Source organism: Brienomyrus brachyistius, chromosome 23, assembly GCF_023856365.1.
Source record: "Brienomyrus brachyistius isolate T26 chromosome 23, BBRACH_0.4, whole genome shotgun sequence".
Lineage (NCBI taxonomy): Eukaryota > Metazoa > Chordata > Actinopteri > Osteoglossiformes > Mormyridae > Brienomyrus > Brienomyrus brachyistius.
In genome coordinates this window covers 3,482,332-3,498,189 of record NC_064555.1, presented here as the reverse complement: position 1 = coordinate 3,498,189, position 15,858 = coordinate 3,482,332, and the positions used below count along the sequence as shown (strand labels likewise).

The window sequence follows — 15,858 nt, the reverse complement described above, 5'->3', positions numbered from 1 at the left end:
AGAGCCTCACATTGGGGCCGTGTGATTCTAGATTATTCATTGTCATCTCACCATATAAGGATATACGTGTTCAAATATTTGTGTACCATGTCCCACATGATTACCATGACATGTCATTTCTCTGGGGCCACCATGGAATTTAGGATGAAGTTAAGATTATTTAAAATAAAAAACTCAATCAATCATCCATCCATTTTCCAAACCGCTTATCCTACTGGGTCGCGGGGCCACGAGGCAAGCAAGGAGCACGAGGAAGCAAGGGGCACGAGGCAGGGAACAGCCCAGGTTGGGGGGCCAGCCCATCGCAGGGCACACTCACACACCATTGAGATACACATGCACACCTACGGGCAATTTAGTAACTCCAATTAGCCTCAGCATGTTTTTGGACTGTGGGGGGTAACCGGAGTACCCGGAGGAAACCCCACGACGACATGGGGAGAACATGCAAACTCAGCACACATGTGACCCAGGCGGAGACTCGAACCTGGGACCCAGAGGTTTGAGGCAACAGTGCTAAGCACTGCACTACCATGCGGCCCCTCAATCAATCATACATCCTTCAAATTAACAATAAAAATATTTAGAATAAAAAATAATATATACACCTGTATGTAAGCATGCATACCACAGCCGTATATAAGCACATGAATACGTATTGCATAGGACCAGAACATCAACTGCTGTGAGCAGCATCAACAATGATGACGAATAGATGCACACAGATATCTACATCTACACACATACCAATCTGAGAGAGGAGGAGAGGTGGTGTCATTCCGCTGTACTGGTTGTGGATGCAATGTAAGGGGCAGGCGCTTCTCTGCATTTGTACCTGCTGTGTGTTTGGCCGCAGCAGGATGATGAAGGGCTGAAGAGGTCATTGCATTCCTCATGGAGACGTGGGTCCATGTCTTGCCATGTCCGCCCTCTTGCAAAAGCGCCACGCTGATGTCAGAAGTGGGATGTAAAACCCTGAGTGGAAACTAAGGATGGAAAACAAATCCGGGTCTGTTTCCTCTTTGAAGGGGTTGGGGGCCAGATGCTGTAGATCAGCATTTCTCAATCCAGTCCTCGGAGACCCAGTCCATGTTTTTGCTCCCTCCGAGCTCCCGCCACACAGCCCACATTTTTGGGAGCTGGGAGGGAACAAAAACCTAGACTGCTGTGGGTCCCCAGGAACCCAATTGGGAAACACTGCTTTAGACATTCCCTCAGTAAAGGTTCAGGAACTCAGAACTACTGCTCAGTGAAATGCCAAGTCTAAAATCAAGGTAGGGGGGAGAGTGTCAGGTGTTAGTATTTGTGTCTCTGATTTAAACACCTTCAGCTCTACAGGGACACCCTCCTGCTGCTTAGTGAGTCTCTCTCTCTCGCTCTCCTTCCCATTGCAGTTGGTCACACTGTTTCAACCTCCAGTTCTCACTGTCTGGCACATCAGTTCCACTTGTCAGACTGTCTGATAAAGTGCCACCCTATCTATTCCTCAAAATAGGCAGAAGAGAGGAGTAAAACAGAGGTTACTGTAGGTCTATTCTGTCTTAATCAGGGCACCAGCTGCACGATCCTCGGCCGTCTTGGGGAGGCCCTTCCTTGCTTCTCGTAGGTGACCTCACACAGTGTGCTATGGCCAGACCAGCAGAGCTGCTGCCCACACACCAGATTTCTCTGCCCTTCCCTATCTGCCCAGCTTCCCTCTTCAGGCCAGATTCAGCTTCAGAAACACTGAAGTCACATGATCATTTGCTAGTTATAATAAAAACTCACCTAATGAATACAGGGATGTTATTATGTAATAATACTACTTTCTCTTGCCAGGTCAGATATTTCTCTTCCAAAGGAACGTAGGAACGTTGTAATAGTTGCTTAGATACATTACTCAGAGCCAGAACAGAACTTTCCTCCAAAGATTATTTGAACCAATAACCTTCTGTGTTGGTCAGTCAGTACACCTACCACGACTGCCTGCCCACATGCTCCTATTTTCTTAGTGGGTTGTGTCTTGATACAATACATACTTCACAGTTACAAACAATATCTGCACACCTCTGTGGTAGGAAGTAGCCCAAAACACCCCCGTAGCAAGGACATATTTAAGGTTAGGCATAATTATCATGTTGGATTACAGTATATTTATAGTATACTTAATTATTATAATTGGTGTTTCATAAGGATTTAATTTGTACTTGATATATCACTTATAGATCTCAATGACGCTTGTATTGAAGTTAGTATGGAAAGTTTACAGTAATAGTTAATAGTAACACAACTATTAAATAAAACAGTATTTAAAATGTTATTGGCTTATTAAAATATCACAATAGACACCCCAAATAACAGTTTAAGTTAGGTTGATCGTTAGCGCTTCGTTGTCCCTTCGTTGTCTAGTGGAGAATAGCGGTATCATTAAATATAAATAAATGAAACGCTGTATTAAAAATTAAGTAATCTAAGAAAGGGGCAAGAGAAAAAAAGCTCTTAGTGGGGGGTACTGATTTTACTAATGACTGGTAAAAATCTGGTCTGTCTCTTGGGCAGGCAGAAAAAAGTTTCATCTAAAATTTCACATAAAGGGTAACTGAGGTTTTTTGTAATTCTTTCAAAAATTTTAAACGCATCACGTTTTAAAAATGGCAATATGTAATTCGCATTTTAGGCTAAAAAGCAAATAATCAAGTGAATTGAAAAATCGAAAATGGTGTAATTAGAGGAAAGGTCATATTTTCTTGACTTTCTTTAAAATATTTTAAACTAATAAAAATAATTTTTACACGCGAACAGAATTTGTTTAAAATCTGTAATATTATGAACCAAAACATAACGTCCAAGATGAAAAGGAACGAGCCAGCCAGGAGTCGAACCTAGAATCTTCTGATCCGTAGTCAGACGCGTTATCCATTGCGCCACTGGCCCGTTGACGGAGGTTCAGTCAAATACAGGAAGTAATATACATTAAATATCAGAAGCTAGTGCTGATACTACGTAGTCCATAAATTATTGCACTATAATTTACTGTACTTGAACACCAGGTATGAAATTCACCAGTATAATAATGTGATTTTAAAAATGCATGAGAACGAGTCTCGGTCTGACGAGCAGAAGCAACCGCCTCAGCCCACGAGGTTGAAGTTGGCTCCATATTTTCAGGTCCACCTTAAATGCTGCGCAGTCGGATGCAATGACTCAATTCCGCCTGTAGGAGGGGTTTTTTACCAAGGCTTACCTGCAGAATTTAATTTGGCTTTCGATTCTTATTAAATAATGTCTATTAATGTGTGTGTGAGCAAAGTTCTCAGGTGTATTTGAAGGGGAAGAATACATTGAGTCAGGCAAGTAACATAGTTTTTCATATTCAACAGTGTTTTCAACAGGTGCTGACTGAAAGTTGTTAAATAATGCCAAATAACGTCTATCAATGTGCATGGGAGCAGAGTTCCCTGGTGATGTTATTGGTAGACATCATAATCTGTCAATCTATAGTGAGTTTTCACTGGCTCCAAGCGTTTAACCCCTTGGACTCCTGCCTGGAAATCATCACATGGTGACAACCAATGTGTATGTTAGCCAAGTTCTCAGCTGGATCTGAAGGTGAAATTTGTCAAAAATGTCACAAGATGTGAAAATGAGTGATGATGTAAAAGTAAAAACAACTTTGGAGCAGTTTGTTTACAAGGGAAATTACTTTCAGACATCATACTGAAGTGAATTTTCAGTGGCCCAAATCCTGTATATTCCTGGGTTCCTGTCTGGAATTCATCACATATATTAACCTTATAAGAAGAGAGATTTTTGTTTAGATGTAATATTCTGTCGTGGAAAAAGTTTAGAACCGTCATACATTTCAATGGTTAAACATAAATAGCACTAAGTCGTTTTATTTTCAGATCTAATTTTTTACTATGCTTTAGTGATTTTCCATTTGATCACAGTGTTTTATTCGTGCTGGCTTCCACTTGGAAGTTTTTACATTACAGCATTTAAGCCTTTTGTTCCATGGATTTTGGGCCATTCATCAAAAGAAGTCACATGAATTATATATGTTATATATAAATTACCATAATTAAATGTAAATAAAAAGCAAAACATTTCTATGCAATGGTTTATGGTGTCTGTAAAGTTAAAGCATGTTTTTGTTCACTACAGAATCACAAGCTATGGCGATGGATGAATTAGAGATAATTCAGAATTGGGAGTGGGAAAACGTTTGCATTTGTCTCTTTTTATAAAGAAGCGCATCCATACTATTACACTAAACTGTCCAGATATGTACTTTCCTCAACATGTTAACAAGTTAACTGGATCTGAGTAATTCGGCCAGTTAATTCGATTTGAAATCTAAAAGAAGTTCTGAACGTGCACCAAAGTAAATGAGGCCCCCCCCTACAGGCGCAATCTCGTCATTGCAACCGGCTGCGCAGCATTTAAGGTGGACCGGAAAATCCGAATAAGGAGCTGCGAATAAGGAGCCAACTTCAGCCTCGTCCTCAGCCCCCGCCTCCGCCGGCGTTATTACCGACACGTCACGGGGGTCAGGAGCACACTGAAGTAAAGATGGCTACCGCCTACGAGAGCTACAATTTGTGAGTATGATCGTTCGGCCTTAACTTTAAATCCCCTGTGTATTTTCAAGAACCCCAGATGGCAGTGACAGGTCCTCAGACAAAGGAGTGTCGTGGTTAAAGGCCGTTATCATTGATGCTCGTGTCTCATAGTTGAGCCTAAGTTTGCTGGCCGAGGTCCGCCGTTGACACGGCCGGCTACTTCATTAGCTTTGTGGCTTTGTCAGGCTAAGCTAAGAGTTTATTTTAGCTTAAGTGACAATAGGTGATGCTACGCTACACTATGCTAATCTGTGGTAGACGGAGAGGCTATGCTAAAACAGGAAGATAAGCTAAGCACGGCTAGCCGGCTAACACGTTTAGCCACAGGAGGAAATACCGCTGATTGGCTGCCGACTGTACGAATTCCTGACCTATTAATCCGGCTCTTTCCGCAAAGATGGAAAAAGTAGATCTATAAATAATTTGTTCTACACAAAGAATTACTTCTGAACCTGTGTGTATTTTAATCTGTAGTTAGATGCCATACTGATGGTAGCAAGATACTGACATTGGAGGAGAGGGTGGATCGCTCATCTGCCCCCTTTTTGACAGTTTGCATTTAGTGACAGTTCTGTACAAAACTCGATTGATTTTTACCCGAACAGACATCAGGTTTGACATCGAATTCTGTAATAGAAAAGACGTTGTAAATGCCTGGGATTGATGCGCAGGTTATTCTTTTGAAACTGATATATACGTTTGGGCATGGAAACATGGGATGGTCTGTTTTCCTCCTCTGACTGCAGCAAGGGCGATCTGCTGCAGCGAGGTATTGATCCACACACAGAAATGCACACTGTTCCGAAACTCCCCTGTAAACCCCATAGCAAAGCCTTAGCCTCGGTCAGCCTTTGAATTAATGGCCCTTAAGGTAATTTGATGAGGGTTTCTAAAAATTTTAACATGACCAAGCCGTGCTGAGCAGTTGATCTTTGATATGTCGTTATTTATTCACGAAGATGATACGCTTGCTTCCTGTTTCATTCTAAAATTCCTTGTGGCTTATGTTTTTGGTACATGGGGCGCTTTACTGTTCCTGTTTACCTTCACACCTCTGGTCTCCCAGAGCCTCTGACGCGTCACCTTCGCAGATGAATTACCTGATGTCTGACATGGCTACGGATGATACAGATAGCTGATGTCTCATGTTGACTTGGCATTTCTCTTAAGCTTTCTTATGAAAACCCTAACTGTTCATCTTCTGCTACCGCTGTGGTACCTCCCCCAAATAGGCGCCCCGACTTTCACGTTTTAGCCGCACGTCTTTGTTTTTCCCCACAAAAGGATGACTTAAGCTGGCTCCTCGGGCTACACTATAAAAGTGTTGCTGCCCTCCTATGGCTGACAGTTCGGTTTCATGAAATCGTCTGGTGGAGCCTGTGGAAAGCAGGTTCTTCTGGATGAGCGAGTGCAGCAGCTGTTTTCTGAGGCGTTCATGTTCCCTACGCAATTTCGACGTGGTTCACTTGGGTTCGGCCCATTGCCCTAAGTGCCTTGAAAGCTGGGAACATAAAGGGTTTAGTGGGTGGCGGTGGTTCTCCAGACCGCTGTGCGCTGCCTACCCAAGAGACTGAGTAATTATCCAGATTGCGAAATGTATTTAAGTTCTCCCAGTGTTTACGAGGAAGAAGTGTGCCACATTACTAACGATGAAGTTGGTCTTCTTGTAGTGTTGCCCCATAAAATCCTGCCAGCTGGTTACTGACTTGTAGCTGTATGGAGCACACCTCAGGTCGCTTCCATGTTGTTGGCAACAGGGACTGATGGTGTAGAACACAGGAGTCTGGTGCAGGCGATGTTTATGACGGCTGCAGTGTGAACCTGAAGGCTTGTCCCTGCCGTAGCATGTTTGTGCAGGACAGTTGGAGGTGGGCACATGTGTGCGGAATGACTGAACTTTCCTATTCGCCTCTGTACATATACAGGGAAACGGTTCGGCGGTCTGATCCAGCCTCCTGTCATCCGTACCATCTTTGCTTCTTCTTAAGCATTGTGAAAATAGGGATAATTAAAACGTTAGTTACGGTGCTCTAATTTAGCTAATCACAGTGAACCAACGGACTGCTGCAAACACTGAATGAATCTCGCTCTGTTGTAAAGCAATGGAACCAGATGAGGTCACGGTCTGTCTAGTTAGTAAGAGACCTGGAGGGATGGGGAACTGCTATTTGTAGCCTCTGTGTGCCAGTTACAAACGTCTGACTGAACGTTATTATTGGATCGCTATAACAGGTATTTGGATTAAGTGACTTTTACTCTGTGGGACTTGAATCCGAAAACTTTGAGGTCAGATCCTTAGTCACTCGAGGTCCTCCAGCGTTCTGAGGGTCATGCTTGCAGTAAGGGGAGGTTCTCCAGCGTTCTGAGGGTCATGCTTGCAGTAAGAGGAGGTTCCCCCTGTGTCGCATGTTCCTGCACAGGCACACGACCCCTGAGAAGTTCTACATCGAGGCCTGTGACGATGGAGCCACCGAAGTGCTGGCCATCGATAGGGTTTCGACAGAGATGATCCTCTCAGGTAAGAGAGTACGGTGACTGAACTGCACATGGTCCTTCGTCGGCCCAATGGGGGAGGGGGGCGGATATTCTAAGGCCAACGAGGCAGAAGGAAGATCTTAAGTATTGTAAAGTCACTGTTGGAATTGTGGGCGTCTGCGTAGCTGTCTTGCGTGTAAAAGTGATGGTCATAAATGCAGTTGTGTTCCATTCTCACTGTGTGTAATCATTAAATGGCATAGTTTTAAATACTGGCTCAGTAGAACCAGAACTCGGGAACTAATGTTTTGCAGCTTCTTCTGAGACATTTCTTCTTTATCCAGCGTTTCTCACTCTACCATAAAATTAATTTTTCGAACTCTACTGGGTTGTGAGCTGTGCACGCCTCAGGAAGGATGCCTCCTCGTTTCTCAATCATTTCAGCAGTGTGATTTCATTGCTTGTCCAGCGCTGGGGTATATGCGGTTCTAAGTATCCTGAAATGACAGCAGCCTTTGACGAAACTGGTTATGCGCAGTGTGGTTCTGATGGACCCGCACGTGTTACCTCTGCTCCTATGACTGCATGTAGCTTGCCAGCCCTTTCTGGGTTACCAGCTCCTCTGTGTTGGGTTTAGGACACGTAGTGAATAATTCGGCACTTTGTTAGTCAAAGTCATCCATCGTTTGAGGTGGATATAGGGTTTGATTGGCTTAATGTGCCTCTTAAGCTGTTGCCCGCTGTAATCACAGAGATTCTGTCACACTCGATGGCACTGTGATGGTTTTCTCAAGAGGAAGTCGCGGTTTCCAGCACCACTTTTGATTATGTGAAATACAGGGTCGTTCAAACTTGGCGCTGCTTCTAGAAGAACATTTGTTGCCGTGATTGGGGAAAGTCTTTAGCGTCGACTTGGCTGTGTCCTTGCCTTTCCTCAGGAAAGAAGGACATCCCTCCATCGGCGGTGACCAGGCCCATCTGTGGAATCATGGGGACCATCCGCCTGGTAGCGGGTAGGTGCTGCCTTGGAGTCATTTCTCTGTGTTCACGCTGAGCTTCCTGATGTATCAATGCACCTCACACCGACTAGCTGGGTAATGCCTAAAAACACTGCGTATATCTGGCATCGTCTCGTGAAGCTGTTACTTCGGCGAAAGATCAGACTGCTACAAAACAGTCCAGGGCGAAATATCTCCAAGAATGGAAATCAGAGCATGAGGCTAAGTTTAGTCAAGTCCCTGGGCTAACGTTGGCCTTATTGCGGAAGATGTTGAAACTCAACGGTGCTCGTTAACTTTGGTGTCTTTGTGAGATCTGATGTTCAGTTTGTCATGGGTCCAGGAGTCATAGCTGCCCGGAAACATCAGGTCAATGTGTTGGTTATGTGTTGGGCTGATGTATGAGCTTCCAAGCTTCCTCGGATCACCAACCTTGGCGTCCTTCCACAGGGATGTACCTCATTGTCATTACCAAGAAGAAGAAGGTGGGCTCCCTCTTTGGGCACAATGTGTGGAAGGTGGTGGACTTTGACGTGATCTCCTACAAAAAGACCATTCTGCACCTGACTGATAACCAGGTGATGCCTGTCACCATCCTGCAACCAAACTCACGAGTCGCCCTGCACTGCATCCCAACGTCCCTCTGCTCTTCTGCGTTTGCCTTCAGTTGGAAAACAATGACGTTTCGTCTTGGGAACTTCTGAGAAACGTGATCTCCACTTACCATTACACAGTTTGCATTATTAATCAAAGGGGCAATGCTTGTTGGAAGAGCAACCTTTATTGTGCTGGGCAGAGGGTAATGTCAGTCAGGAGGGGGGAGGGGGCTTTGTCCCTGAGGATGCGGAACGTCTCTTTTTGACACACTAAATTTAAGCGTAAGAACTGTATGATAACCTAGAACCGGATGCTAAATACAGCCCTTAAAGCATTTAAATAAAATAGGTTGACTGTTTCATAGTAATATATTCATAATTGCCTTGAAATATCACTCCTTTTACATCTGCAGATTAGCTACATCATTAGATTCAGTACTGAATGATTAACACCCAGGTTTGTAGAGTAGTAAGGGTCACGTTTTGGTAGATAAGTCCCTCATACTATCTGTAGGAAGGGAACATCAGAGGGTTAGACACTGCTGCTGACGGACCCTCACAGGCCCGTCTTGGTCAGCCTTGAGCTCAAGACCTGGCTGTGAGGGGGAGGGGCTTAGCTCGTCCAATGATCTTGCATTCGGTATCTCCCTGGCTCCTTGCAGACCCTAAGGATATGTGGCATCATCCCCCATAGTAAACGGTCTTGTTGATGTTAAAATAGCTTCGGAAAGGGCCGTGTGATTATGCTGTGAGGGGTATTTCCACGGGACGGATCCAGCCTCCGCCATTGTCTCTCTCACCTCTTAACTTTTCCCCTTCAGATGCAGGATAATAAGACATTCCTGGCCATGATCAACAATGTTCTGACCACGGACGGCTTCTACTACGCCACCAACTATGACCTGACACACTCCCTGCAGCGCCTGTCCAACACCAGCCCTGACTTCCACGACATGAGTCTGCTGGAGCGGGTGAGTGGGGGAGGGGCTTGTCCGCGATGGGAGTGGGACACGTCATGGACACGTCTACATAGCCCCCGTCAGGAGGATGAGCTCTGAGGCTTTGCAGGCTGGTTCAGACTTTCCCTTATGCGTAATGCAGACAGGAATGGTCACGGTGTCGGGTTAGGGTTAGGATTAGGGTTACCACAGTCAAGTGGATACATTACACACAGCCTCTGCATAGCCTGACCTTCAGCGTAGGCACAGGTATCATTACAGGCACATTCTGTAAACACGTAAACCTGGAAACACCTAGTAAATATTACCTAAGCTGGGCAGGGTCCTGTCTCCCTGTCGGGGTGGGGGGGGGTAAGCGTATTGGATGTCCTGACAGCCTCGTGGAAGATGCTGTTGCTGAATTTGCCAACCCTACCCCCCCCGGTTTTCTGTTTTGTAGGCGGACCAGAGGTTTGTCTGGAATGGACACCTGCTTAGAGAAATAATCGCACAGCCGGAGGTGAGGGTGCCTGCGGGGGGGGCCGGCGGGGGTGCCGCTGGGGGGGGCCGGCGGGGGTGCCGGTGGGGGGGGCCGGCGGGTATCCCCCGTGCTGCCTTTGGTCCTGACAGTCCTAATGCCGCTTCCCTGTTTATTCCCCCTTCCTGCATCCTGGCTTCTCACTCTCTCTTCTGCAGCTTCACAGATTCGCCTTTCCGGTGATCCACGGATGTATCCTTTCTGTCTGTGTTTTGGTGAGCGATTCCGTTACTGATGAAGATTTGTTGGCTCGTTTTCAGCCGTCTTGTATAGCATACGAAGAGAAGGATTATTTTAAGTTGTAATTCCACCCAGAGTCAAATTGCCTACTGATTCTGACCTGATTGAAACCAGGCTGGGCTAGAATCGATCCCATCTCTAGGGGAAATATTTAAATAGGCTTAGTGGAGTCTGCTGGATCTTCTAAGCGTGCCACCTATAGGTCAGCCTGGTCACTGCAGACCAGTGCATGGTGTTAAGTGAGAAGCCACCACAGGGGGCGCCCTCGGCTGTAGTGCAAACCGCAACATGTAGCATGGAAAAGTTACACCAGGTTGTTTATGTAGTCTGACTTAGACCTACAATGATCTGGACTGAGTGTGAAGTTGAGGCGTTTCCAGGAACCGACACTAGATGGCAGCATACCTCAACATATATCTAGTAGGACAAACATACACTCATTGGTCAATTTATTCATTACACTTGCTTGTCAGTACGAAGAGCCTGCATCTCCAGACAGCAAAGGATATGGCTGCAGCCGCAGTGCAGGCAGCTTGCAGACAGGGTTAGGAGGTGCAGTTAGTGTTTGGCTGCGCATTAAAACAGCTAAGCTGCGTAATGTTGGACATGGCACGATGCCGGCTGGAATCCTCAATCGCCAGTCATGCAGTCATCGTGATGACGTCCGGCTGCATCAACGGCAAGGTCTTCGACTGGATTCTCATCTCTAGGAGAAGCTGTTTCCGTGCTGGGGTGCGCTATTATGTGCGAGGTGAGCCAGGACCCCTCGTGCATCCGAGCCAATTCCTGATTGTAACTTATTGGGTGGGGTTGGGGTGGCTGTCCGTCCCACCGCTGCCTCTGTAACACATCCATTTTTCAGGCATTGACTCGGACGGACATGCCGCCAACTTTGTGGAGACTGAGCAGATCGTCCAGTATAACAGTGGAAAGGCCTCCTTCTTGCAAGTCAGTCTATCGAGACTCGTACTGGTCTGCATCCGTGAGGATCCCCACATACTGAGTGTCAATGGAGTCTCCCCCTCTCTCTCTCCATAGACCCGCGGTTCCATTCCCTTCTTTTGGTCCCAGAGGCCCAATCTGAAGTACAAGCCGAGGCCGCAGATCAGCAAAACCAGCAATCACGTGAGCTTTTACTGTTTAGCCCTGCAGCCAATCAGACCAGCTGTTGTTCCCATGCTTAGATCTCTTTCCGTCCTTCCTAGATGGATGGCTTCCAGAGGCATTTCGATTCCCAGAACATTCTTTACGGAAAGCAGGTCATCTTAAACTTGGTATGCCTCCATTCTTATGCTTTTATTGCATCTGAGGAGTTTCACTTTGACCTTTATTGGTATTTTATAGATGTGGGGGGGGGGTTTTGAATTCGTGTGCTGCTTGTTGGCATTGTGCTAATTTTCATTTTTACGTTCTGCCTTCCCCAGGTCAACCAGAAGGGGTCAGAGAAGCCCTTAGAAGAGGCCTTTGCTAAGATGGCGACCAGCTTTGGCAACAACATGCTCAAGTAAGGGTTACTGCTCTCCTACCATTCTCACTTACCTTGTGCCGTCCCGAACAGCCGAAATGATTACCTTACAGCAGGGCCTAGCATGAACCATGTAGCATCATAACCTCCTGTGTTTTGGGAGCTTCGTGGACCGCGAGCCTCCTGTTGATTTGCCGCTGGTGATGCACACCAGCCTCAGCCTGTGCTCTCCTCCACCTCCCCACAGATACATAGCCTTTGACTTCCACAAGGAGTGCAGCCACATGAGGTGGGACCGCCTGCAGATCCTGGTGGACGCAGTGGCGGAGATGCAGGATGACTATGGGTAAATGAGTGTGGGCGTGTCTATGCCTGTGAAAGCCAGTGGCCGATTCCTGGGGAAGTACAAGAATTACAAGAATTATTGTTGTTAGTAACTGGATTGGGCGCCAGACTTAGTGGTTTTAATAGTAGTTACCGGTCTTGTTTTGTTAACGCTGGGTAAGATAAGACGTGACCACTCATTGGATTTGTTCAGATCCACCTCCAGAACCCCTTTCACTGTAGGCTTCTGGGCAATGCTCTACCCAGACTCCAGTGCCCCTGATTGGTGGTGGTACACCAGGTGGGCTTATACTACTTCCTGTCACATGACAATATTCTCTCTAGCTACTTCCTGGTGGACTCGGATGGGAAGGTCATGCTGCAGCAAGATGGCACATTCCGCAGTAACTGCATGGACTGCCTGGACCGGACCAACGTCATCCAGAGTCTGCTGGCTCGCCGTTCCCTGCAGGCCCAGTTGCAGGTGTCGTGTCTTATGCATAAATTCACTCTCCTGATACTGGTTGTTTGTTCTAGCAAAGCGCTGGTTAGTTTCTCAGTCTGGAGGTCTGTGGCGTAGAAGATTCTCAGGCCATCTGGCAGTAAGAGATGGTCATCTGATTGTAACATCCCTCCAACTGTGGTTTATGTCATGCAACAGAGGCTGGGCGTCCTGCACGTAGGTCAGAAGATTGAACAGCAAGCTGATTTTGAAAAGATGTACAAGAATGGTGAGCCCACCCCCCTGCTGATGAGATCATCAGTCCCCCCCCCCCCCCATTAACCCTACAGCCCTTCTGAATTGCATCGTGTCCCTGGGTTCCAGGGTGGGCTGACAACGCCAACGCGTGTGCCAAGCAGTATGCCGGCACTGGGGCCCTGAAGACTGACTTTACCAGGTGAGGGACCTGTCTGATCTTAGCTTATGGATGTGGAGACTGGAAGTAGCATTACAGGGATACCAGAGGTGAGATGAGCCTGTGCTTCAAGGTGCTCCTCAACTCTACTAGTTCTCTCTTGGAGTACAGACTCAGTCCTGTGTTGGGCTAGATATTGATTAAAGTTCATTGAGACCGATAGTCTCCTAAACCTTAATATTAGCTCTTCCCCAAAGCAAAATCTGCTAAGAACATGACACTGGATGACATCTCTACACCCAGGACGGGAAAGAGGACCCACTGGGGTCTGCTGATGGATGGCTGGAACTCCATGATACGCTACTACAAGAACAACTTCTCTGATGGCTTCAGACAGGTACGGCACACTCTCGCACCAGGGGCTGCGTAATAACAGGCGTGCTAGAAACTCAAGTTCAAGCAGCAAATGTTACATGGGAGCTCTAGCGGAACCTGTAAGATATTGTTAACAGTCCTAACTATGGTGGAGCTAGCTGGGGGTGTACAGTGACTGCCCAGGTTTGATTTTGGGGGGGGGGGGGCTTTGCGGATCTCAGCTGCCTTCATGATGTACTGGCCCCTCCCAGGATTCTATTGATCTCTTCCTTGGAAACTTCGCCGTGGATGAGATGGAGGTGTCGACACCCCTACATGTGCAGAAGGACTGGAAGTTCCTCACTGTGAGTTTTATCCCTTGGGGGGTGCGGGGGTTGGGGGCGGAGTCGTAGAGCCTAAGGGGTGGCGTGGTCCGAGGCAGGAAGCAGCCAATGTTTTTTTTTTTTCTTATGGGGAGGGATTAACTTGGTCAGTCTTCCTGCTGGAAGTGTTTTTCTGAGATATTGGTTGTACATGTGCTGGGTTTAATTCCCCACAACGTTCTTTGTCCCCCTTCTCTCCCAGCTGCCCATCATCATGTTGGTTGCTTTCGCAATGTGCATCATCTGCCTCCTAATGGCGGGTAAGAAGCTCCTTTTTCAACTTATTGGTCATTATTAGTAACAGAAGATCTTAAGCTTCAGAAAGCAGCTTTTGTGGGCTTGGTGTCAGTCACATGGGTAGTTTCCCCAATTCCCAATGGCTTTTTTTTTTTAATAACTTTTATTGCTCAGATTTGTACTTTTGGTCTGCAGTGAAGAACATGCAGCTGTCCTCATTTCTCCATTCACTATGGGAATATTCAGAATGTCTGACCTTTCAAAAATGCCTTTAGAATAATTGAAAGATCTTGATGGTTTTCTAACTCGATAATAACTTGCTGATCCAGAGCTCATGGGACCCTGATGCCCAAGCTGTAGGGCGGTTCAGAGTGACCCTTTGAGACTGGTGACGTCCCGCCATGTTCTCCAGGTGACACCTGGACGGAGACCCTGGCCTACGTGCTCTTCTGGGGCTCCGCGAGCGCTGGCACAGCCGCCGTCATCCTCTTCAATGGCCCCGACTTCGTTGACGCCCCCAAGCTGGTGCAGAAGGAGAAGATGGACTGAATGTGTGTGTGTGGAAAGCAGCTCAGCTCCGCGGGCCCTGCGTGTAACCCCTCCCAGCTCCCCCACACCGGGAGCCTGTACTGACCTGCTCTCCACACTGTCCACGCGCAAGTCAACCTCTTTCAGTCCACTTGTCTCCGAGGTCACACTTTCCCAATGATTCCCAGCTCAGCCTTTTGCAGGTTTCGGGTGTGCGTACTAACTCGCGCACCAAGCACCGGTCCAGTCCGTTCCCCGGTATCACCCGACCTGAAACCGGCGTCAAGACTGAGCGCCGTAATCTCCACCATTCACTCTGCCTACCTGTCTGAACAGTTTCAGTACCTCTCTTCCCTTGATAGTTTTTGAACTTGTTTTTTTATTATTATTGTTATTGTTATTTTTGTGGGGTGTGGCACTTTCATAAGGTGTAGGGTAATCGTCTTCTTTAAAGCAGATGGGAGAAGCCGTCCTCGTGTCTTCGGACGTGATGGGAAAGTCGTATAAGAATCTCACGAGCTGCTCGATTACGTCTCGGATACGGTTTCTGTGATTCACGCCGGATGGTCCAGCTGCTGCTTCTCACGATTCGGTGTTGATGTTACTGCTTGTTTAATGTTCTTGTGTGTGGGTGTTTGTTTCTGCTTGAAGACCTCTTGGGGGGGGTGGGGGTGGGGATGGGGATGGGGGTGGGGGGAGGTACAGAAGGTGCTTGCGAAGATCCAAAATAATAACTACTACATGCATGTGTGAATGTCTGTCTGTCTGTGGACAGCAGGGTTCCAGGGTGGCAGGTGAGACCTTTCTGTGGACCCAAACACAGCTGGATCTGTGGACACTATACTGGTCTCTCAGTAGGAGCGGCATGCCCCCCCCCCCCTCTCTCACACACACACACACACACACACACACACAGTCTCTCTATCCCAGTTGATTTTAGCACTGTCTGCTTTAGATTCTGCCTCGATTTGTTGCCTTACATCTTCATCGCTAATACTCGGGGTATTTCTCAGTTTATCACTGAATCTCAAATCACTAATCATGCCTTTTGTCGTCACTGTTAAATCTTATAGGGCCAAAGTACAAATGTATGGTGGATCATACACACCCAACACCACGCTATTAAACCGTGCAACGTTTGTGTGCTCCGTAGCCTTGAGTACTGAACTGATAGTGCCCGATTCTGGGGGCATTATGCTGTTCTGGCCTCTAGTTAAACATTTGCCCTTAGGAAGGCAATGGGGGAATCTTCCTTTGGCGTTCGTATCACATAGGATCATGCTGAAGGTTATATAAGAAACGGTTTCTGACCATCTTCAGCCTG

The 15,858-nt window shown here is 46.9% G+C and overlaps 1 protein-coding gene and 1 non-coding gene across 2 annotated transcripts; one reads left to right on the top strand and one right to left on the bottom strand.

Annotated features, from left to right (window-relative positions):
- Nucleotides 1-2,840: 2,840 nt before the first annotated feature.
- On the bottom strand, nucleotides 2,841-2,913 carry trnar-acg (transfer RNA arginine (anticodon ACG)). Its single transcript has one exon. It is a non-coding gene; the product is annotated as a tRNA-Arg (tRNA).
- Nucleotides 2,914-4,433: 1,520 nt separating this feature from the next.
- LOC125719027 (phosphatidylinositol-3-phosphatase SAC1-B-like) lies at nucleotides 4,434-15,198 on the top strand. The gene is made up of 20 exons (XM_048993436.1): nucleotides 4,434-4,580; nucleotides 7,022-7,119; nucleotides 8,015-8,089; nucleotides 8,525-8,652; nucleotides 9,492-9,641; nucleotides 10,069-10,128; nucleotides 10,305-10,338; nucleotides 11,036-11,137; nucleotides 11,249-11,334; nucleotides 11,425-11,511; nucleotides 11,592-11,660; nucleotides 11,811-11,890; nucleotides 12,099-12,197; nucleotides 12,521-12,659; nucleotides 12,837-12,906; nucleotides 13,002-13,074; nucleotides 13,336-13,429; nucleotides 13,659-13,751; nucleotides 13,972-14,029; nucleotides 14,419-15,198. Exons 1-20 carry the CDS (start codon nucleotides 4,552-4,554, stop codon nucleotides 14,553-14,555), a joined length of 1,761 nt encoding a protein of 586 aa, XP_048849393.1. The 5' UTR covers nucleotides 4,434-4,551; the 3' UTR covers nucleotides 14,556-15,198.
- Nucleotides 15,199-15,858: the final 660 nt, after the last annotated feature.